Source organism: Triturus cristatus, chromosome 9 (genome assembly GCF_964204655.1).
Source record: "Triturus cristatus chromosome 9, aTriCri1.1, whole genome shotgun sequence".
Lineage (NCBI taxonomy): Eukaryota > Metazoa > Chordata > Amphibia > Caudata > Salamandridae > Triturus > Triturus cristatus.
The window spans coordinates 70,902,807-70,926,367 of record NC_140592.1 but is presented as its reverse complement, the minus strand read 5'-3'; the positions used below and the strand labels follow the sequence as shown (position 1 = coordinate 70,926,367).

Genomic DNA, 23,561 nt, shown 5'->3' with positions numbered 1-23,561 from the left:
CCACCAGTGGGTTTGCCCTCAGCATCAGGTGGACCCTCGGTATCCATCACAGGGGCACTTCTGGCGCCCATGCCAACTCCACCTCCATAGCCCTGTCCGGTTCCGGGAACATCGACATGCCAACTCCATTGATGGCGAAGAAGGGGGTGCCCATTGCGGTCTCCGACTCCAAGTCAGTGCCTTTACGACCTCGAAGCGAGACAGATGTCTGTTTGTCCTCAGCCTGTACTGCTTGACGCGCTGCCTCCACAAGGCTGATCACATTCCTTACATGCCTTGTTTGGTACCGATTCCGACAATAATTATGATGCAAGTGACGAAGAGGGGTGTGGCTTGGCGCGCGACCAAGATGGCCGCTAGTCTGTAGAGCTCCGGCGCATCGGTGCCCTAATCCTGGCGAGTATCCTGCACGGGACCCCCTTCAGCTGTCGGGAGTTAAGGCGGAGGTAGCGCATTCACCCGCCGCGGCATAGAGGGGCTGAGCGGAGAGCACGGACATCGGGCGGCGGCCTGGGACCGTCTGGAAGGTGTAGCCGGCAGCCGAGGGAGGAGCTGGAGCTCCGTGTCCGGCTGCGTGCATTGCTGGGCGCCGCGGCTTGCTGCGGGATCACTGGGCCACAGCTGCTGGAGCGGCGGAACTGGGGGCCGGAAGTTGCATCGGAGGTCGGACCTCAGAGGGACATCGTCTCTGCACCGGCGGCCCACCCCGTGAGTACCTGCGGGGGGCATTGGTGGCGGACTGGTCAGCGGGGAGCCTGGAAGACCGGGGCACAGAGACTACAGGCAGCCGGCCCCCGGGCGGGAGGCTCTCGGGCTGCGCGTTGCTGGGCTGCGACGCCCCTGGAGTTTGGCCTGTTGGGGTTCGGTGGCCCCCCGATGCCCGTTTGCCTGGGGACGAAGGGAGAAGACACGTGCCCTTTGGCGCAGCACGTGCGTTACTGGCCCTTGGAGGAGGCGGCGGACGCGGAGTGCGGCGCGGCCCCGGTGGGGCTGACGGCCTGGGAGACTCGACCCCCCCGTGAGACCTGTAGAGGAGGGCCCGGGGCGCTTGAGGGTGATGTGTGACCGGCGGCCAGTGGTCACTTTGCGGGGCCCCCCCACGCAGTGGAGCCGCACCTGCGGTGGACCTTGCTGAACCGTGCCTGGGGACTGACCTGCGGAGCGGAGTGGTGCTGACTGAGTCGAGGCGCTGGGCGAGCAACACCGGGCGCAGTGAGGGGGCCGGAAGAAGACCGTGCAGGAGCCTGGCGGGCGGTCTCTGGAGGCCGCGGCGATCCCGTGCCCATGGAAAGCTGAGAGGTGTGTCGCGGGCCCCTTCTCCTCCATCCTTCTTCGGCTCGGTGGCCGCGTGTGAGTGGTGGGGCCCTGCTGCGGCGACTGCTTCAGAGGCGGAGAGGCTCGCTGGAACGGGACTAGTCCTGCCTACCGGTCGACCGGGCTGAGGGCGGATGCCCACTGCACAACAATTGGTCATGGGCCGGCTGCGCAATGCCCAGAGAGACGGCCGGACGTCGGTGGCCGGGCCGGGCCCCGTCGCGGCACCTGGAACGGCGGACGCAGCCCCGCGCACTGAGATGTTGGCCGCAAAGCTGGATTCGGTGCTGGCCGCGGTGGAGCGGATCGGCTCCTCTCTTGAGCAGACGCGGTCATCGTTGGAAGCCCGCATTGATAAAGTCGCGGTTGACTTTACGCTGCTCCATGCGGACCACCACAAATTGGCGGACAAGGTGTCGCAGCAAGAGCAAACTCTCCAAGAGGTGCGGCCGGTGGTCTCCACGCACACAGCGGCCCTTCAGGACCTCATTGACCGGGTTCATACCTTGGAAGACCGCGTGGATGATGCAGAAGGGCGCTCTCGGCGCAACAATGTGCGAGTGGTTGGCCTGCCGGAAGGCGAGGAGGGGAGGCGGCCGGAGCACTATGTGGAGGAGTGGCTGCGCAGTCTGGTCGGACCTGAGAAGCTCTCTCCGCACTTTGTGGTGGAGCGCGCACACAGGATTCCCGCGCAGAGGCCCAACCCGGGGTCTCGACCACGGCCCTTCCTGTTCAAGCTCCTTAACTACCGGGACCGGGATGTGGTGCTCCGCGAGACAAGGAAGATAGGCAGCGTCACTGTTGGGGGCGGACAGGTAAATTTTTTCCCGGATTACACCGCGTTGGTGCAGAAGCGCCGCAGCAACTATCTGGCGGTGAAGCGCCGCCTGCGTGAGCTGGACATCTCATATGCCCTCCTGTTCCCCTCCCGCTTGCGGGTGATCACCGCGGATGGAGCCCGCTTCTTTGACACGCCATCCGAGGTCTGGGACTGGCTGGAGGACACGGGGCGCTGTGACGGCCGACGGCCTCGGAGCCCGGAGGCCGCCGCACCACGTGGTAGAAGATTCCGCCAGCGCAGAGGGAGGAGGCCGCGGCGCGCAGACGGGCGAAACCTGGGAGTGGCTCCTAGCCCGGAGAGGAGCAGGCAGGAACGCCAGGATGTGCTGGCAGCGGTGGCCACCCTCGGGTCGCCGGACGGCGGGAATGGAGAGACTGCCCCGGACCGGGGGATGTGTTGACCAGCGGCTCGTCATCCCCGTCTACTATAGTCTCAGACGATCAGCTGTTGCCGCTGGTCACCCCGCAGACAGCCGATCTTGTGATGTGATATGAGATCACGAGGAACGCCGGGGGTCACTATCAGGGGTGCTCCCCGAAGATGGGTCTTGCACCTCGCAGATGGACACCTTGCGGTTCCCACCCGAACAGTGATCAGAGGGGTGAGAGGCAGGTGAGGGGGACATGTTGCTGGAACTCTGGGGACTGATGGGACAGGTGAACTGGGGTGGGTCCCGGGCTCCTGCCTCGCCTCAGTGGGGTGGCCGTCTGCGGTAGGGCCCACCCGTCCTAGCTGGTTGTTAAGGGGGGGGAGGGGGGGATGGGGAGGGGGGACTCACTTCTCCCGGTTCGATGGAGCGCTTTCAGGTTGGGGGTCCCATGGCTTGACTTCTACACAGGCACCGTTGTAGAGGTGCACCCGCGCGTAGGGATTCTCACTCGCCTGCCCCCTAGCCGCAATTGGGCTTAGTTACACTTGGTGAGCATTGGTTCATGGTTTGGACGATTACCCGTAGAGGGTTTCGCCCTGGTGGTTTCGATTGCCTGTTTGGTTTGTTCTTGCGCATGGCACTCTGTTTGTGCGTTGTTGTGTTGAAAAGTTTATGTTGCAGCTCTCTACATGGTCAGGCGAGGCCCCGCTGCCCCCCGCCCTGGGGGGACGCCCCTAGTCCCCCTCCACAGACGTACCCTTAAGACATCCGCATGGCTGCAACCAATATACTCACTTGGAATGTTAGGGGCATGCACACTCCGGCGCAGAGGTACTCAGTCTACGCATACATGCAGCGACACGCAGTGGCAATAGCACTCTTGCAGGAGACGCACATGACGGCTGTGGAGTTGGGCAGGCTGCGCGCGCGCTGGAGGGGACAGGTATATGGCACTACATGCTCGGCACATGCTAGAGGCACTCTAATATGGGTGAGGGCGGGCGCCCCGTTTGTTTGTTTGCAGGCGCTGGTGGATCCCGGGGGGAGGTACACCTTAGTGCACGGACGAATAGATGGTCAGCAGGTGCTGCTGGGGTCCCTCTATGTGCCGAATGTGGAGCAGCCGGCCTTCCTCGCCGCCCTGTCATCGGTACTGGCGCCGTTTGCTGGCCTCCCCTGGCTCCTGGGGGGAGACTTTAACTCCGTGCTAGACATCCACATGGACCGGTCGTTCCCGCCCCTTCGAGGCACGCAGGTGGGGTCGAACGCCAGAGCCCTTACCGCGCGGCTGTCGCATTGGACTCTCACCGATTTGTGGCGGACTGTCCACCCGGACGAACGCGTCTATTCCTACTATTCAGCGGTGCACGGCCTCCATGTCCGGTTGGACAGAGTGGTGGGCACCCCTTTGGTGCTGCCGTGGGTGACCTGTGCGGAATATATGGGTCGGACACATTCGGACCACAACCCCCTCATCCTGGGGCTTAAGTGGCAGCCCGATCGGCCCCCGGTGCCGACATGGCGCCTCCAGACGGCGGCACTGGAGGACTCGGAATTTCGGGCCTCCTTGGGAACGGCGGTCGTGCAGTATTTCGATCTTAATGAGGGCTCCACAGACAGTGAGCTGACAGAATGGGATGCCCATAAAGTTTGCATTAGGGGGCACTGTCTGGGCGTGACCTGGAATATCCGAAAACAGTTGGCGCGTGCTCTCGCCGCCTTGGAGTCTCGCCTCCTCTCGAGCGAATTGCATGGTGAGGGGAGGGGCGCAGACTCGGACCGCTTGCTGGACCTCCGGGCACGCCATGCAGACCTCTTGGAGCGGCTTCGTTGCCTTAATTACGCGGCTCACTCAGCTCGTGTGCATGCTACGTCGGACAGGGCGGGACGACTCTTGGCATGGCTCATCAGGCAGGAGACGGCTCGACTACCAATCAGTGCAATCGCGGGCTCAGATGGAGCGCTGGTCCACACACAGTGGGAAATCCATCAGGCGTTCACGGCGCATTATGCTGCCCTGTACCGGTCAACGGGGCGGAGGAGCGCGAGCGACCTGGATGAGTTTTTGGAGGCAGGGGCATTGCCCGGGGTTCCGGAGGAATACCAGGCGGACTTGGAGTGCCCTCCCACGGTAGACGAGATAGGGGAGGCCATCTCCGCTCTGGCTTCGGGGAAGGCGCAGGGGCCGGACGGGCTTCCGGCGGAATACTACAAAACGTACCGTGAGACCCTGATCCCGAAGCTTCACAGCCTCTACCTGACGGCACTGGAGGAGGGTACATTGCCGGCATCGCTGAAGGAAGCCTATCTGATTTCCCTGCTGAAGCCAGGGCGTGACGCCACTCAACTGGGGTCCTATCGTCCGCTCGCCCTGCTCAACACAGACTATAAAATCTTGGCGAAGATACTGGCGGAGAGACTGGCGCCGGTGGTGCCCACGATGGTGCACAGCGATCAAAATGGCTTTGTGCCCAAACACGCCACTTCGCTCAATCTGCGGCGGTTCTTCCGAGTGATGGAGGAGAGCACTCAACAATGGCCCAGAGCGGGTTGCCTGGTCCTGGACCTAGAGAAAGCCTTTGACTGTCTGGAGTGGGGATACCTGGTGTCGACGCTGTCGCACTTCGGACTGGGGCTGGGCTTCCTACAGCTAACGGCTCTTCTGTACAAGGGACCTACGGTGCGCGTGCATACGGGTCCATATGTCTTAGACCCCATTCAGATCGGCCGAGGTACCAGGCAGGGGTGTCCGTTGTCGCCTCTCCTGTTTGCGCTTGCAATGGAGCCGTTTGCGGCGACACTCCGTAGGGAGCTGGCGGATGGCATTCCGCTGGGAGACGCTACCCACCAGGTGTCCCTTTACGCGGATGACCTACTGGTCTATGTCAGGGATGTGTCCGCTATCCCGGCGAGGCTGGGCGGCATCCTACACACCTTTGAGCAGCTCTCAGGCCTCCGAGTCAACGCCGCTAAATCCTGTCTGTTCGCCTTCCGAGGCGACGTCCAGGACCCTGGTTACCGCCTTGGCGGAGTGCGGGTCCAATGGCAGCCGGACACCTTCTGCTATCTGGGTGTCCAGATATATCGCCGCCCAGCGGATCTAGTGGACGGTAACCTGGGGCGCGCCGTGACAGCGGTCCGAGCCCAGATGGCGTTCTGGAGTACGCTTGCCCTTTCGGTGACTGGCCGCATAGCGTTTGTTAAAATGGTGGTGCTGCCGCGTCTGTTGTACTATTTTGCCAACCTCCCGGTGTATATACCGGTGTCCTTCTTCACGCCCTTCACGCGCTCCCTCCGCGATTTCGTCTGGGGAACGGCGCGCCACAGGGTGGCGCTACCGAAACTGTGTCTTCCCGTGGGCCAGGGTGGACTAGGGATGCCGTGCCTTGAACACTATTATCTGGCAGCGCAGCTACAATGGGTGGCCCGCTCGCTAGGTGATAGATGCCGAGAGGACACGGCGACGGCGGTGAACCCGCCGCTGACAGTAACGGAGCTCCTCCAAATCTTTCACCCGACCACGAGCGCGCTTAAGCCCGAACCACTGTTGCTAGTGGTGGCGTATAAATGCTACCGACGATGTCTCCGGCTGACTCGGACCAGAATCCCATATGCCCCAGCTATTCCTCTGGAGGGCTCCCCTTGCGGGCGTGACACGCTTGGGGCTGCAGACCTCAGGGATTGGCACGCGGTTGATCTCCACACATTGGAGGATCTATACCATGAGGGGGGCCTTCGGTCATTCGCGGCTCTTGCTGAAGAGACGGGACTGGCGCAGGGCCAGTTTCTCCGACACCGGGCCCTGATACAGACGCTGGCGGGTCACTGGGGAGACCTGCGGGTAGAGCCGGAGCAGCACTTAGTGCTGCAATACCTCCATGTCTTGGGCCGAGGGGGGCATCTAATTAAATGGTTTGCTGCGGCCTTGCGGATGCACGCGGCAGCGAACTTAGGGACACTACGCGAGAGATGGGAGGGGGATCTTGGCCGACCTATGGTAGATAAAGAGTGGGAGAGGGTGCTGCAGGGGCCGAGGAGGATACCTCTAAACATGAGATTTCGTCAAATACAGTTTTTTGTCCTGCATAGGGCCTACCTCACGCCGGCTGCCATTAACAAGTATTTTCATCGCGTGGATGCCTGCTGCCCCCGCTGCACAGTGGTTGACGCCGACCTGCTCCACATGCTGTGGGGATGCCCTGCGTTACGGTTGTACTGGCAGGCAGTCCATGAGGAGCTCCGTCGGTGTACAAGCCGGGAAATTCCACCCGAGTGGCCCACTTATTTATTACATCTCTTTCACCGGCCAGCCCCGGTTAAGGTGGCCTCTCGTTTTCTTGATTTGGGGATTATAGTGGCAAAGCGACTTATCACCAAACGCTGGAAGGCAGACGCTGCGCCACATGTGCGAGCATGGCGTAGCTCTTTGCTGGTGTGGGCGAAAGCGGAGGAGGTGGCGCTTCGGCAGGAAGAGACGCTGGGGCTTAGAATGACGCCCGTCGCACCCCAATGGGGGGAGATGCTGCGGGCGCTACTGCACTCTGAGGAGGTGGCTCCGGGAGGTAGCGGGTCTGCGCTGTAGAGGCTGCGTTGGATGGCGAGGCGCTGTTCGTCTGGTTGAGCTGCCGCGCTGGTGTGACTGACAGGCATTAAAGTGTAGACAGTGCATGCCTAGGATTGACTCTTAGTGCTAGAGCCGATCCTGGTGGGGGGGACTGGAGAAGTCGGAACATGGCGGGGCGGGGGATCAGAAGGGAGGGGCCGTCTAGCCTAGAACTTGCGAGCTGCTGTTGGTAGTTATCTTAGTTGCTAGGCTGTCGAGAAAACGGCCACCCAGTTACTAAACGGGGAGTTTAGCACAGTTTGTATACCTGTTTGGAGATGCACCGGGATTAGCACATACCTGATCCAGGAGAGGGTGGGCGGATGCACTCCACTAGATCTGCGGCCCTGGCATTATGCGTGGTGATATCGTGCTTCAAAGACTAGCTGGTTGTACAAGAGGGCTCTGTCACTCCCTTTCCTGATAATGTCATGAGGCTAGAATGTATATGCTATGCACAGAAACTCAGCTCATGGTTATATATTACGATGCTCACTGATTGATTATGATGCAATGTGTGCTTTTACCTGCAAACTTAATAAACAGATTTATCAATAAAAATGATGCAAGTGACGAAATTGGCCACATTTTCCATGAGGAGAATTGGTATGACGACCTCCAAGACGCCGGTGGCCTTAATATCTCTCACTATTCAAGTCTTCTCACACATCCCAGGTGCAGCCACTGAGGAGAGTGCTTCATTTGTAGTGGTCATGCAGATGGTGGCCGAAGCTCTCTACCTCCAGGTCCCCATCGTAGAGGTCAAAAACCATTTTCCTGACCAAAGTCCTTCAGCCAGGACAGACCGCAACTGAGCTATTACTCCTTTTTACAACTGATACACTCTTGGGGGCATGGGTCACACCGTGCTCTGGCTCTCCAGTAAATTGTCAGATTGTGCAGCGCCATCGACTTGCTCCAGGCGATCCTGCCTTTTTGTCTCAGCAATGATCTTCAGAAGGTTTGGTGGTGCAGGCATCGATCAGTCAGACAGACTCCAACACTTTCTTGACTACTCCCAAAGATAGGGAATGAAAAAGAGTAGAGACCTTTGGTAACAGGCTATTTTCATTCACCAGTTTGGCCCTCTGATTAATGAGAGACGACCAATTAAGAGAACAAGAAACACATGTAGGTCGATTTGTTTCTTGTGCTATGCAGCAGTGAACCTGGGTAAATCCTGTTACAATGTATGTATGCAGTGATATTTGTAGATATTTGTAGAGCAGATATTTGTAGAACAGAAACCTAGCTAGAGAGCTGTGGGGTGCTAACGATATTACCACTCACCTTTAAATCTGGTTCAACATCTTTCAAAATGCAGAAACTAAAGATCCTGACCGTATATGGATAGGGTTTGCATGAGCACTGCATTTGCTCCTTCTCACAGCTCATCCCAAAAGCATAAGGTAATGATGATAAGCTCTGAGTCTAGCCTGTTAAGCCATCATGGTGAGTTAGTCGGATTTAGGTGTAGGGATTCCAAGAACCCTGAATATCCTATTCCAATCAGTATCCCTGCACCTAAAACCAGCCATTACAAGCTTTTGTTCCCAGAATGGGGAATGACCACACAGTTTTCCACAATTCTGGAGACAGTGCTGGCATTTACCATCTGCTCTGAGCAGGTAATAAATGTCAATGTGTGGGGGGGGGGGGGTGGTATTGTTGGGGAATAGGTATTGGTGGCAGTAAAGGCATGTGGTTTGGACTGGGGGAGCATTGGCTACTACCATGCGGTGCTGGAAGTTGTGGGAGGTGGCTGGCCTGACTTCTGTCTGCATCCCTTGCCTCTCTCTAGCTATGGTTTTTATCATGTGCAGATCTGCACCCGATAAAACTGGGTCTGGTGTTGTTAGACCCACTAATTTCAGGTCTGGAAACATTGGAACACTTGTTGTCTGGCACAGTGGTACCCTGTTTGGGAATGTCTTTTTTTCTATACTTTTAATGAGGGCCTCGTTAGTAAGCAAATGAGAGATAGAAATGAGTTATTACACCTTTTGAAGGGGGCATAGCCAGAAGAAAGTCTGGATTACTTTGGGACTTCTGGTGAACTTCATCTGTTGCTCTCGCAGGGTCACTTTCAAGAAACATCCTAAGGCTCATTGGAGACTTAACTGAATTTATAGCTGAGGCTAATGATATTGTTTATTTTAAAGATATTAATTCAGTTTACATCCTCCTTTAATATTTAAATTTCATTATGTTTCACCATTTAAAATCTCAAGTTTCAGATCATACCTATACTGGTACCAAGCAAAATGGGATTCAGTTTCCAACAGAGCCTTAAGATACACTTTGAAAGAAGAACCAGTTGAACCCTGTGCACAAATGGAGTTTGTTAAATTCTCCAGAAAAAGTGCACTGCCTCATCATTCATCATTCCATTTAGTATTCACTCCAGACTAATTTGATATAACTGTAGTAAATCCTGCATTGAATAAATTCCTCTGAAGATGCTTCATTTCCTTTGCTCAGTGTATTTTTTCATATTTCTAGGCAAACACGGGACAGATGGATGATAGCAAGGCGCAGTGGAAGCTGGCCACTTGCAACTTAGCGCTGATTCAGGTAAGCACATTTGGACATAGTTAACAGATATTTTTATTTGTTAATTTAAGGTTTTACTAAACATATGTCAGTTTGATAGGTGCCTTGTGATAGAAGTCTAACATAGAGCTGATCAAATCATTGGCAGACTTGAGCTGGAAGAGACATTTTCTGGCTTTATGGTTCAGAACTATACATCCGGCAGTGCACAGATGGGGGATGGGTTGGGGTAAATGGTTTCTTGAGAAATCTTTTCCTCTTCTTTAGCTTGGCCAAGCTAAAGGCAGAGGTGGTGTGGAGCAGCTGTGTCTGAAGTAGGTCCAAGGCCTCTTCTCAGCCTAGCAGGAGCTATTGTTAAAGCAAGGTTGTCACCTAGTAAAAAGATCCTGCTTGGAAAAAACACTTCCCGAAACCTAATTCTACCCCCATCAGCTTACTTTTTAAACTTCTTTACTTTATCACTGTTTGATTTGTTAGCAATTGCATTTTGAACGATTTCATTCATAAAAAGTTTAATTAATACCAAAAGATTGAAATCATAGGTACTCACCCAAAATAAGAATTGTATTCCACTGCTGTTTGATGATGAATCTACATACATAGGTTTCAGTAGAAAATGTAAACTTAAACTCAGATCCTCATGCAGCTGTTCTAACACATATTTGGGTTACGGCGGAGATACAAACATGTATGTGTTCTCTGAGACAATGCTGCCAAATGCAAAATCGTACACAGTATTTGTCTTACTGACAACATAATTAGAGCCAAACTGCAGCTCCACTGTGTTCTGAACAGTCCCTTGCGGTTGTGATTTAGAGGTCTGAGAAGTACTTGTCCTGGTATGCCCATTGGTTAGACAGCTTCTCTTATAGCTTCACTGTGTGTGAAACGGTATTCTGACTTGCATTTTACCCCTGATGTCATGTTAATCCAGCATGGGTATGGAGGCCTTTACCTGTCCCTGACAATGCAGGTTCGAGGACCTGTTCTGTGACTTGGAGGATGCACCAATTGGGTCCTAATGATTGGTAAAATAACTTTTGTCCTTGGCCTGGGTAATCACTTAAAGTGGTGATGACAGAATGGCAGTATACTGTGTTTTTTTAATTTGTAGTTTGACTAAACCTTTTTTCAGTGTCAAACAGTGTGGACTATTGCCCCTCTTGTATAAAATTCCACTCTTATTTGAAACCCAGAATCATCTGCTGACATTCCATGGGTGACTGCTGTGCGTGTCTCACACATATGTTCCAGTAGGACTCTATGCGTTGTTTGAGTCTGAGTGTTGGGCCAAAACCCCCGGTTTAGCATGGCACAAGATGAAGGGTAAGGATAGTTTTCCCAGACAGTGGAAGTTATTGCCTGCATTTCTCTGGCAGAAACTAAAGTGAGGAGGATGGAGCTGGGGCTTCCTTTAGAATTTCCAGGAGATACTTGTTAGTAAGAGGCTGCTGATTAGTTCTTCCTGAGCTCCGTCATTTGATAGATGGTAGGGGCAGGGTTGAATTGCAGTTTCTGTTGTTCAGGGTGATGATGTTTCTAGGCAGGGCCTGCTATTTTCTGTGTCTATGATTACAGTTCCAGTAAGGTTCTTGCAGCCAGGTGCAGTAAACTCTCACTATATTGTGTGCATATTTTTAGATGCTTCTGCTCGAAGCCATCCCCATTGCTACCATCAATTTCCACAAAGGCTGTGTCAGGAGAGCAGCCTTGAAATGACATTGGAAAGAGCATCTCAAATCGATTCAGAATCCTGAAACAATGCATTCACATCCTCTGTGTGTAAAATATATGTACACATGGGATCCACCACTTCAATTCTAAGTCCTTCATTACCAAGCAAGGAAGTTCTCTCCAGCGTTCCAGGAGGGCTGCTGTGTGACTAGGCTGGTATCTGCATGGCAACCAGTCTGCCCAAGGTGAGGGGATATCACCTAAAGTCTTCAACTTGCTGGAGAAGCTGAGTCTCAGCCTAAGTGTCTAGAAGCCTGCCTGCTTGATCAGTAAGGGAAGGATAGTGCCTGGCCCTGCAGAAAGATTAGGCTGTCCAAAAGTAAAAGGCCAGCCTGTTCCTGTTGCATAGGGCTCCAGGAACTAGCTGACTACTGACAGGGAGCAAAGCCAGTCCTGACCCAAAGTCTGCAGGGTCCCTCGGTCTCCTATTGCAGCTGTGAGCTATGTAAATAAGTATTCAAGCTGTCACAGTGCAGCCATGTTTTCCCTCCATTTGCTCCAAGAGCCTAGTGCTGCTACTGTCACCTCGGGTGCCCACTTGTCAGAAGCTACTACATCCTCCAGGGTCACAAATGCCAAAGACAAGCATTTGCCTGCAACGGCTTCCAGGGTTGCGTTGACTGAAGATGAGCATCCTTCTACACCGGCCAAACTGCCAAAGATGAATGCCTGACTGTTTTGGCCCGAAGCCCATGAGTGCACACAAGACTGCTGAGTATGTTGCTCTCTGCCTTTGATCCTGAAAAGGGTTAGACCATCATCTGTGGCCTTCCGCCCCATCACTGAAGTTCAAGAATGTCGGCTGGGGTTTGGACAACTTTAAGTGAGCCAGTGAATCCTGAGTCAGGAGGTAACAAGAGGCTAGTGGATCTCCTAGGCACAAGAGTTTCCTGTTAACAGTGGCCTATGAAATGGCCTGTAGCAGGACACTTGGGCATAAATAAACAGGATAGGTTTGACTCTTTGTTCTACTGGCCAGGGATGCTCCGAGACTCAGAGATTATGTAGAATCTTTCCTACTTGCCTATTGAGTGGTAAGGCAACAGGTAAAACAAAGTCACTATTGATGCCAGGGCCAGTAGTAGGTGTCGTGGTGGGCCTTGACATTGGTCCGTTTGACAACCCCCCGTCAACTTAAGGCAACAAATAGATCTTGGTTGAGGTGGATTATGCCACTAGGTATCCACATATAATGCATACCAAACACAAGGACCTACCCATATGCCCAGACCGGACACGTGTACCTCCTTGATAACAATTGTAGACTTCAAACGTGTCACCACTCTCAATGGAAAACCAAGTATAAAGTCATCAAAGTGCCTACTGGAGAGCCAAGATCAACAATTCACTGCCTACACCTCAGTGAAAAACATTACTACTACCAACATCCCCATGTGAAATTCACCACTTGGCACTAGGAAACTCTGTGCCCAGCAAACGCAGGAAGTGTACACCCAAAGCAAAGTGCCAAGCAGGGAAAAGCGGGATACATACAATAACTAGGCCCGCTGTGACCGCCACCATCCAGGGTAAAAAACAACAACAACAACACAATAAAATAAAACAAAACAAAAAGATAACATGGTACAGCTCATCAAAGTAGTCAAAACACAATGCATCACAACTAGAGTACAACACGAGACCAGCACACTGCAACAATGCAGAACACAAACCAAACAGCTCAATAATACAACACAACACATCCCTGTGATGACAAAATGAAAATGCAATATGCAATAAATCTTCACAAATTTTCTTGTCACACATTGCCACCTTTACAAATGTGTTTTCATAATACTGTGGGAAAAGGTGGTTCCCCAACTACTGCTTTACTTACCACCATGAACACATAATAGTTCAGGCCAAAACGTTTTGTAAAACAGATCCTGCTTTTTTTAACCGTTGCTAACCACAGAATGAAGACGATTGAGTTTACTAAATCCAGTTCATTTCACACGTTATTTACTTGCATAAAGTGATTTAAATAAATAATTCCATGGCGATGGGGATTCCATGGAAGGATAAGGAGAATGTATCCCAAAAATAAATATCTGTTAGAAAACGTAATCACAGACAGGTAGTACAACCTGGCACAAGATAATAATATTCTGATAACTGATGCCACAAAAAGGTCTTGGAGTCTATTGCTTGACATTCAGCATGATAAATGTGATACTGTTTTACCTGAATTACTAGACCTACTCAATGCACACAATGTTTTGAGCACCTGCCAGTTTATTTTGTGTGACTTTGACCATTTTGTAGTCAATATATTGGTGGATCTGTTTCCTGCTTTTTAGGTGCAGGCCACCGTTGTGGGGCTCCTCGCTGCTATTGCGGCAGTCATTCTGGGAGCAATATCCAAGGGCTATGTGGATTTGGACCAGGCAGCTGTACTGTGTGCCAGCAGTGTGACCACCGCCTTTATTGCTGCACTTTCACTTGGTAAGACCAGCAGCTCTCTGACACTGACTTATATCTAAATATTTGTTAATGAATGTGCACCTATCTGAATACTCCTCTCCTACTCTTAGCGGAGCTGAGCACTCACTTCATCATGATGGGAGCACATCTTAGACTCTAACCCACAGCACCAACATATGCACAGTCTCTATTCTGCAGAGCTGCTTTCAAGCTCATCTACTCACCACACAGCTCCTCAAATCCTGACTACTTGCCAGTCTACTTAGGTGCACATGCTTCTTCTGCCGCTAGTAAAACACAGGGCTCTTATACCTGTGGCATACACAGGTGCAATCAAAAACCAAAAAGGGAGTGAAGATATATTTCAGTCATGGACTCAATCTCCTCTGTAAGTTATGAAAAGACAAAAAGAGTCCACTCAGAATTTACAAAATTACAAAACTAGACTTAATGTTCCAGCTTCTTTTTTGATAGTTTTAAATTATGTTCTTAGGTTTGTCATAAATTATTTGAAATGTGTAAGGAGCGCGTATGTTTTATTAATACTGTTGGACCTGGCATCCTTGGTGTGGTTTCCCTTGACTTTTTGCCTTCTGACCTTGTATTTTTGCTGATATTGTTTTTGCTGGCTTTAGGAATCTGGACACTTTACCACTGTCATCCACTGATAAAGTGCATGTGCTCTTTACTTAAAACATGGTAACATTGGTTTATCCACAATTGGCATAGTTGATTTACTTGTAAGTCCTTAGTAAATTGAACTGTGTGTGCCCAGGGCCTAGAAATCAAATTCTACTAGTCAGCCTGCAGCACTGATTGTGCCACCCACTTCGTAGCACTTTAAACATGTCTCAGGTCTGCCACCATAGAGGCTGGGTGTGCTGTTTTAAACGGCCATGTCGACCTGGCAAGTTAACCTACTTGCCAGGCCCAAACCTTCCTTTTTATTATATATAGGTCACCCCTAAGGTAGGACCTAAACAGCCCATGGGCAGGGTGCAGTGTATTTAAAAAGTAGGACATGTACTTTTACCTTTTACATGTGCTGGTATTAGATTTCGACGTCTACACATTGGATTTTTGTGGTTTAGGTCTTGTTTTATTTATAAAATCATAGTCTATTGTTCCAAACTGGTATAGAGTATTTTGTGGTGGTTTCACTGTGTTACTGTGTGGTGTGGACAAATACTTTACACAATGCATCTTAGTTAACTCTGACTGCTCTGTGCCAAGCAAGGTTAATTTAGAGTGTGTTACTTTTAACCTACCCTGACTAGGATTGCGGTTCTTGCGTGGACAGGGTGCATACCTCTGCCAACCAGAAACCCACTTTCTAACAAATACACATTTTGATGTATAACAGCCCAGCTTTACCAGAGTCATACAAATGCATAAGGGGATTTTTACAGCAATGTGAGACAGAATTCATGTTTAAAAAATGGATTGCATGTATTCAGAAACACTCACTATACACAAACTTACCAGATCCATTTAGAAGATATTGGGAGATTTGTATTGCTAACCTTCATTACAATGGTACCCTGTATCTGACTTTTCTCTTTCCTTCTTTGAGGTATGAGAACAAACAATCTTTTTTAATATGTTATGCAGAAGGAAAAGATCCACATTTTGATTCCTTTTTGGAATATGCTCCTATGGTGTGAGTAATATCATATAGCTTTTGGGACACAGGAGCACCTGAAACAATTATGCATGCTCAGTGCTGTTTTACTCCTCTAAAGTGGGGCACTGCCTTTCTGATGTCCTAATGTCTATCCTTTCTGAAAGTCAGACTCCTTTCTCAGAACCTCTATGAGACTTTGTTGATCGGGTTTACAAGTGTTCCTAAACCCTCATATCCTGGTAAATAATGAAAATCCCATTGATTCCAGCACACAACCTTCAATGTTAATACAAGCATTGTACAATATGAGTCCCATCTATCTATCTATCTATCTATCTATCTATCTATCTATCTATCTATCTATCTATCTATCTATCTATCTATCTATCTATCTATCTATCTATCTATCTATCTATCTATCTATCTATCTATCTATCTATCTATCTATGTATCTATTGAGAGTGTGTTTCCATATTCATATTTTTCTAGAAAAGAGGCCTAACTATGAATTATTTCCCATAATTCACAGAGCTGTATTCATTTGCAGTATTTTGTCTGTCTGTTTTTCTTTCAGTGCTGGCAAAAAAGTTTTCATATTGACAATACTGCTACAGCACACCTGACAAGCTTACCATTGCAGGTCCATCCTTGATGCAAGCATACAACATTGAATCCTCCCTAGTGTGTCAAAAATAAACATTGTAAATGCAGAACCCTGTCACCAAAAGGTTACAGCCCTACTTTGCAATTTACTTTCTTTCTTTATGTATGTCTTAGTAAACCTACTGTATAGTGTCAATATTCAACACATTAGAATACATGTTTTTAATGTCCTCACAATTTGCTTTACATTTAAAATGTGACTTATAATAGTACACACAGTTCCATAAAACACATTTTAAACATTAGCACATTATCCCCAACAAAAACACACATTTCTGAAAACATTGCCAGGCATATCTGCAGACTGAGACAAACAAGGAATACTAAATGGATGACGCTTAAATATAATATGGCTCTATATTGCCTTCTCGCCTTTTGGCCTCATGGTTTATACATTTTAGTAGAACCCCTCGTTGGCAATATAAGCTCATATTACACTTGCTCGTTATGTATTCTCTCTCCCTCTCTTTCTATCAACACTGAAAAAAAAGGTTAAAGTGGCGTTATAGTTAGGAATTACAATAATATCTTACTTTACATTTAAAAAAACTTTCGAAATTCACTGAAAAGAATAAAGGTTAACGGGACATTTTAGTTCGGATAGGTGAAAATATCAGCTAAAATATACCATTTTAAACTAACAAAACCACTGAAATTTACCAGTTATAGTTATTTCAAGTTACTATAATTCATGCCGTAAAAGTAACTATAACTCGCGACAGCCATGCAGTGTTGTTATCAAGTATGTCATTTAAGATGTTGCAGTGATGCTATCAGTGATGTCATAGAACTTATTAGGTAATTAGCAGGTCATGATGAGGGCGTCAGGCTCTGCACCATTCCCCTCGTAGGTGCCACACATGGCTTATGTTAGGAAGAGGGCGTTTTTTGTTTTGCTGATGACTTAAGCTCCGCTTGACAAATCTTAATGAAATTTCACAAAAAAAGTTCATCCACCTCTGCTAATCCTGGAACGTTTTGGGGTGATCCGTGAAGCGGGGGCCAAGAAAAAGGGGGATCCTCAAATGTAATTTACCCATGCAATTTCATAGAGAAAATTAGACATTGATACAAATAAACCAGCTGAAATAGAATTACACCAAAGTTGGCAGATAGCTAGATCCTAACCCAGAAAGTGTGCTTTTTGTGATTTGGTGTAAACATAGCTAGAGTGACAGTGGGTGCTCAGGAGGCCTGTAGAACCACACATTAACAAAAGTAAAGCATTGTGATTGGCTGAGCATGCTTTTTCTTTCATCGGTAATTTTGCTGTCTAAATGACGGGCCACAGCATCAGAAGAAATGCTGCAGCTTCCATTACAGGGCTCTGGGACACGGCACATGTCTTGAAAATGTTTAAAACAATACCATATAAGGGGGCAGGGTCTCACCCACTGGCTCTTTGGGATAGTTCCCAGAGGGACACCCCCAGGCCCAAAATACAAATATCATATATTTTTTGGGTACAATCCGCCTATACTGGGAAAAAGAATTTAAAAAAAATTCAAATATGTGGTTGGGGGGCAGGGGGGTCTCGCGGCAGCTTGGTCATGGGGCCTGGACTACGACCGTACGTGGCAGGGGGTGGACGCCTGTTGTGGGGTGAAAACATGGCCTGGCTGCAGGGCTGGCCCGGCGCCCAACCCCACGCCCCGCACGCCTGATGGCGGTGCACGGTGGGGGTTGGGCGCCCGCTGGGGACGGGGTGAAATTCACTGAAAAAAACAAAGGTTAATGTGATGTTATAATTTCAAATGGTAATAATATCGTGCTTTAAATAAAAAAAAAAACTTTAAAAATTCAATGAAAATACAAAGGTTAAAGTGATGTTATAGTTAGGTGAAAATGTCAGTTAATCCAAAAACACTGACATTTACCTGTTATAATTTACTGAGCTGACTAGAACGTGTGCCACCACCATGCTCTCCTTATGACCTCAGAGAATGCATCACTCATGACATGTTCAATGACATCATTGATGACATCACTGATATCATCTCAGATCCATTCCATTGATGCAGGATTTTATGGAATGCCTGAAAATGTATTGCAAAATGGATAGATCCCCACTGCAAACTTATGCTTACATCTAACTGTCCAGGAAAGTAACATTCTTAGTGACCACCAGTTTGGTCAAAAGAATGACTGAGCTAGCGTCCCTGTTTTATTAGGAGCCTCATTCTGTGTTTCTCACAATCTGGTACTTTATTTAAATTGAACATAAAGAGGTGTGGAGTGATCCATACCTACATGACGCACAGCAATCGCACTCAAAAGAGTTTTCACAAAAGTAATTTTTCTTTTTACTCAACCATTATTGATAAAATAACATCAATCTTTAGTTTTCAAAATAAAACACATGAGTTAAACACGTATTTCTTAAACATACGTAATAAGTGAAGCGTAATTCATGGTTGAAACATTTCATAAACAGATACAATTCATTAAACAATGTAATTTCTTAAACTTAAAAATACATCGAATTTTTAACATCCATCCCAATGCATTTCGGGTTGTTAGCCCTTCTTCAGGGGATTCAGTTCGTGTACTTCAATAAACAGTTCCACGTTTCTAACACTACAAAAGATTGAAACAATAATACTTAGTTCACATATGCGTTATTAGGATTTGCACTCTTAACCGAAAATGTGTGCAAGAGCTGAAAGCCCGGTGTTTTAATAAAAGAAAACGTGTGCCTGTAGAAAAAATATATAGTGTGTCGATAGTCAAGTCAACGCAACCTTTAAGGTCCTAAGTGCGGAGAACAACCGAGAGAGGAGAACAGACCCCATATCGAATTGCCCTCATGGTAAACACCACAAGTGTTTGTTTTTCGTACTCACGATCAAGGGTCCAATGAGGTTTCTGTAAACCGTTATCAAAGAGCAACCTTCGACTGTTGAAAAGGTGGGGGAATCTTATTAGTACGTGAACGACTGTGAGTGAACAATAACTATCAAGGGAAAGTAATGAAAGCTTACCCTTCCGTGAGGTGAATATAATCCTATCCGGGTGTCTGTAAGGATAAGGAAAGCTACATTAAGTACGGTGCATGTCCGACACAAAGTCGGTCGGTTAACCAAAATACAGCGGAAGTGGCTTACCGGTCAAAGGTCAAAGAGCGCGAAACGTGGGAATCTCGATGCGTACGTAACAGCAACGCGTCGTCATTGTGAAACGTGAAGGGGCTGTTTTTATAGATGACGTGCATTGTAAAACTTTATTGAGTCCCAGATAGAGACATTGGACACTGAGGATTACAGTGTTCCTTGTCAGATGAGAAGTCAAAAATTGAATTGTGTACTGGTTTCCGGACATGCTCCAAATGACTTAGTCAGTATCTGTCTACTGAGTCAAAAGATATCTGCACATAAGTGTCCTTAGAAAAAAAGTAATGAAACGAAATAATATGTCTGTGTGAACCCATCTAGTGTGTGAAACGAGTGCAAATCCTTTACAAAACCTCTACAGAATTGTGTAATTGCGGGGAGAGCGTGCGTCTACTGAGAGAACCTGGAGAGCAAGATCTAACATGAATCATAAGAAGCAGGAAAATTCAATATGATCATTAAGCCCCCCCGGGGTCAGAGTACCTAGTTTTTTAATCCAGAATGTTTCTTTTCTTGCTAGTGTATTGTGAATGTCAATGCAAGATGTGGTGCTGATTTTCTCTAAAATGGTGAAACGTAGTTGGGGTATAGTGTGTGCTGTGTTTATCCAATGTGTAGCCAGACAGGATTTCAAATTCTTGTTGCGAATTGTACTCTTGTGTTCTATGATCCTCGTTTTTATTTTTCTCGATGTTCTACCTACATACACGAGTCCGCATGGACATCTTATCGCGTATATGACAGTTTCTGTGTTACAGTCAGATGAGTGTTGTAACGAAATTTTTTCTCCTGTCTGAGGGTGGTTGAAAGTCTGTCCCACCATTACATTTCCACACTGGCCACAATTGTGGCATTTTTGCATTCCTTTATGTTTGAGTTGTAGGTTAGTCGGTTTGAATTTCAGGATTTCTCTTAGGTTATTCGACCTTGTGTGTGCGAATATCGGCGGGCCTTGAAACAAATTTATAAAGTCAGGTTCTGTTGTGACAAGTTCCCAGTGTTTGTTGATTATTTTCTTGAAGTGAGGTGCCTGGGTGGAGTATCTTAAGACGCATACTTCACGTTGTGATGTGGTTTTCTCTGTTGGAAGTAATAGGTCTTCTCTTTTTTTATTGCGAATTTTTCTCTCAGATTCATTCAGAATATCGTCTGGGTATCCTCTTTCTTTGTACCGTTCTTTTTGTTCGTTGATCAATTGTGTGCTTTCTGCTTCATTTGACGTGATCCTCTTTATTCTGATGAATTGTGAAATCGGTAGGTGTTTTTTCAAAGAGAATGGATGTCCGCTAGAGAAGTGCAATGCATTGTTAACATCCGTTGGTTTTCTATAGACTGAGGTTTGTATACCTTCCTGGGTCTTGCGAATTTCTATATCCAAGCAATGTATTTTCTCGGATTGTATGTCATATGTGAATTGTATTCTGGGGTTGCAGAGATTTAACTGCTGAATGCAGGTTTCAAGAGCTTGTTGTGGTCCCTTCCAGAGGCACAGAATGTCGTCGATGTATCTAAGGAATAATATTGTGTGTTGTTGCCATAACGGATTTTGAAGAATGTGAAGAGATTCAAAGTGCGCCATGAAAGTATTCGCGTAAGCAGGTGCTCCGGGAAATCCCATCGATGTTCCTGTCCTTTGTAAATAGTGTTCATCTTGCCAAAGAAAGTAGCTGTGATACAGCGAAAAATGTAAGAGTTCAAGTAGAAACACGCTCAAATCCCGTTCTACGGGAGAATCTAGAAGTCGCCATTCAATGGCTTCTAGTCCCTCATTATGAGGTATTGAAGTATAAAGTGCTACCACATCTATTGTGCACAATAGAAAGTCTTCATTCAAAAGATGATTTAGTGTTCTCAATTTTAAAAGACAGTCCGTGGTGTCTTTTACATAGGTAATCCATGATTGTACCAGTGGTTGTAAATGGTAGTCTAAAAATTGTCCAATTGGTTCGTGGATAGATCCACACCCTGCAACAATAGGTCGAAAGGGTGGGTTCTCCAAATTCTTGTGAATTTTAGGGAGCATATAAATATGCGGTGTCTTTGGAGTGGGAACTGATAAGAATCTTCTGGTGTTTTCAGAGATCACAGCATTATCACAGGCTTTTTGTAACAAGGAACTTAGTATATCCTGTAAAGCTTTGATAGGGTTCCCTTGTAAGTGAATGTAGGTATGTTCATCCTTTACATGTTGGTCCACGCTTTGTCTGTAGAATCTGGACATGCACCGTACTTAATGTAGCTTTCCTTATCCTTACAGACACCCGGATAGGATTATATTCACCTCACGGAAGGGTAAGCTTTCATTACTTTCCCTTGATAGTTATTGTTCACTCACAGTCGTTCACGTACTAATAAGATTCCCCCACCTTTTCAACAGTCGAAGGTTGCTCTTTGATAACGGTTTACAGAAACCTCATTGGACCCTTGATCGTGAGTACGACAAACAAACACTTGTGGTGTTTACCATGAGGGCAATTCGATATGGGGTCTGTTCTCCTCTCTCGGTTGTTCTCCGCACTTAGGACCTTAAAGGTTGCGTTGACTTGACTATCGACACACTATATATTTTTTCTACAGGCACACGTTTTCTTTTATTAAAACACCGGGCTTTACACATTTTCGGTTAAGAGTGCAAATCCTAATAACGCATATGTGAACTAAGTATTATTGTTTCAATCTTTTGTAGTGTTAGAAACGTGGAACTGTTTATTGAAGTACACGAACTGAATCCCCTGAAGAAGGGCTAACAACCCGAAATGCATTGGGATGGATGTTAAAAATTCGATGTATTTTTAAGTTTAAGAAATTACATTGTTTAATGAATTGTATCTGTTTATGAAATGTTTCAACCATGAATTACGCTTCACTTATTACGTATGTTTAAGAAATACGTGTTTAACTCATGTGTTTTATTTTGAAAACTAAAGATTGATGTTATTTTATCAATAATGATTGAGTAAAAAGAAAAATTACTTTTGTGAAAACTCTTTTGAGTGCGATTGCTGTGCGTCATGTAGGTATGGATCACTCCACACCTCTTTATGTTCAGATATACAGATAGGGTTAGGGCTGAAACCCTTACACATGACAGCACGCAGACAATTGTTATAACCGACTTATATACCCCTGAAGTACAGATTCTTACTGAATAAACAGGAGTGCAGGCACTACACATCTACTTTATTTAAATTGTCACCTCCTTTCTTCTAAAGTCATATCAGTCTTCCCTATAAATCTCATGTATTTTTCACCCACGGTGCCTAATTAGTAGATTAGAAAGTCCAAGAAACTCTTTGTTTGCTACGTCCATTTTACACAGGTTTGACTACTAGACAGTCCATAGTCTGGTGCTTAGTTTTTAGTATCACTAACATACTTAGACCCATCCATAGGAGAACAAGCAGCCAGTGCTTGCTTGTATTCTAACTCTAGAATCCTGACACAAGAACTAGAAGTAATATATCAGAAGCCTGTCTGTGGAACCAATTTGGTGAAGCATTCTTTCTCACTTTTTTATGCATTCTCCTGATGTAATATGAGTGAAGATCCCATGAAGAAGATGGAAGAACTACTTAATTTGGAGTCTTACTTCTCCATCATGGGAAGCAACCCATCTGCTTCCTGAGTAAAGTCAGGAGAATGGTAAGGCAAATAGTGATTAGTTATTCAGACTGTACTTTTTCTGACAGCCTATGATGAATGGCCTATCTGCCCCTTCTATGAACTCTTGATAACCTAGTCAGCTCTTTACCTCAAAGTGACAGTACAAAATCCATCAAAAGGGGTGTTTTCGTCCAGTTAAAAGACATAACTAAAAAGAGCCTTGTATTTTGTAAGGTTAACTTATAAATTATCATTGAATAAGGGAAAGTGAAAAAATACTTTTAATTAGACATCTGTTTAAGATAATGTTCGAGGCATATGAGCTGCAGATTACACACTTTTGCATAGATCGCCATCTGGTGTTGGGCCCGGATGTTTGCAGTTTGTTTTTCCTCTTGGAAAGTCTTTGGAAGTCACGAGGTCGGTGACTCCTCCTTTGGATCGTATTGCGCATGGGCTTCGGCTCCATCCTCAGATTGTTTTTTTCCGCCATCGGATGTAATCTTCGCGCTCTGGTTCCGAACATTTCCAGTTCGATGATCGAAGCGGAATTCTCACCTCACATCGCGGTATTGTTTCAATGGCGATCTCCTCAATAAACGCACCTTCTCATCGACAAATCTTCGGTTCCACTCGTCGACGGCGGCCTTCAGGCCTACCCAAGCTCCGGTCCCTGCTGATGGAAAGAACTCCATTCAAGAAGTGCCCTCGATGTGGGTCCA

General features: G+C 47.5%; 1 protein-coding gene across 3 annotated transcripts in view; it reads left to right on the top strand.

Moving 5' to 3' along the window:
* Positions 1 to 23,561, top strand: part of SLC41A3 (solute carrier family 41 member 3) — a 254,232-nt gene that overhangs the window by 139,020 nt on the left and 91,651 nt on the right. For all 3 annotated transcript variants that reach the window (XM_085624417.1, XM_085624418.1, XM_085624419.1), the window contains 2 exons: positions 9,631 to 9,702; positions 13,716 to 13,860. In XM_085624417.1, coding sequence (XP_085480543.1) covers positions 9,631 to 9,702; positions 13,716 to 13,860 — 217 coding nt within the window. The remainder of the gene's footprint in view (positions 1 to 9,630; positions 9,703 to 13,715; positions 13,861 to 23,561) is intronic.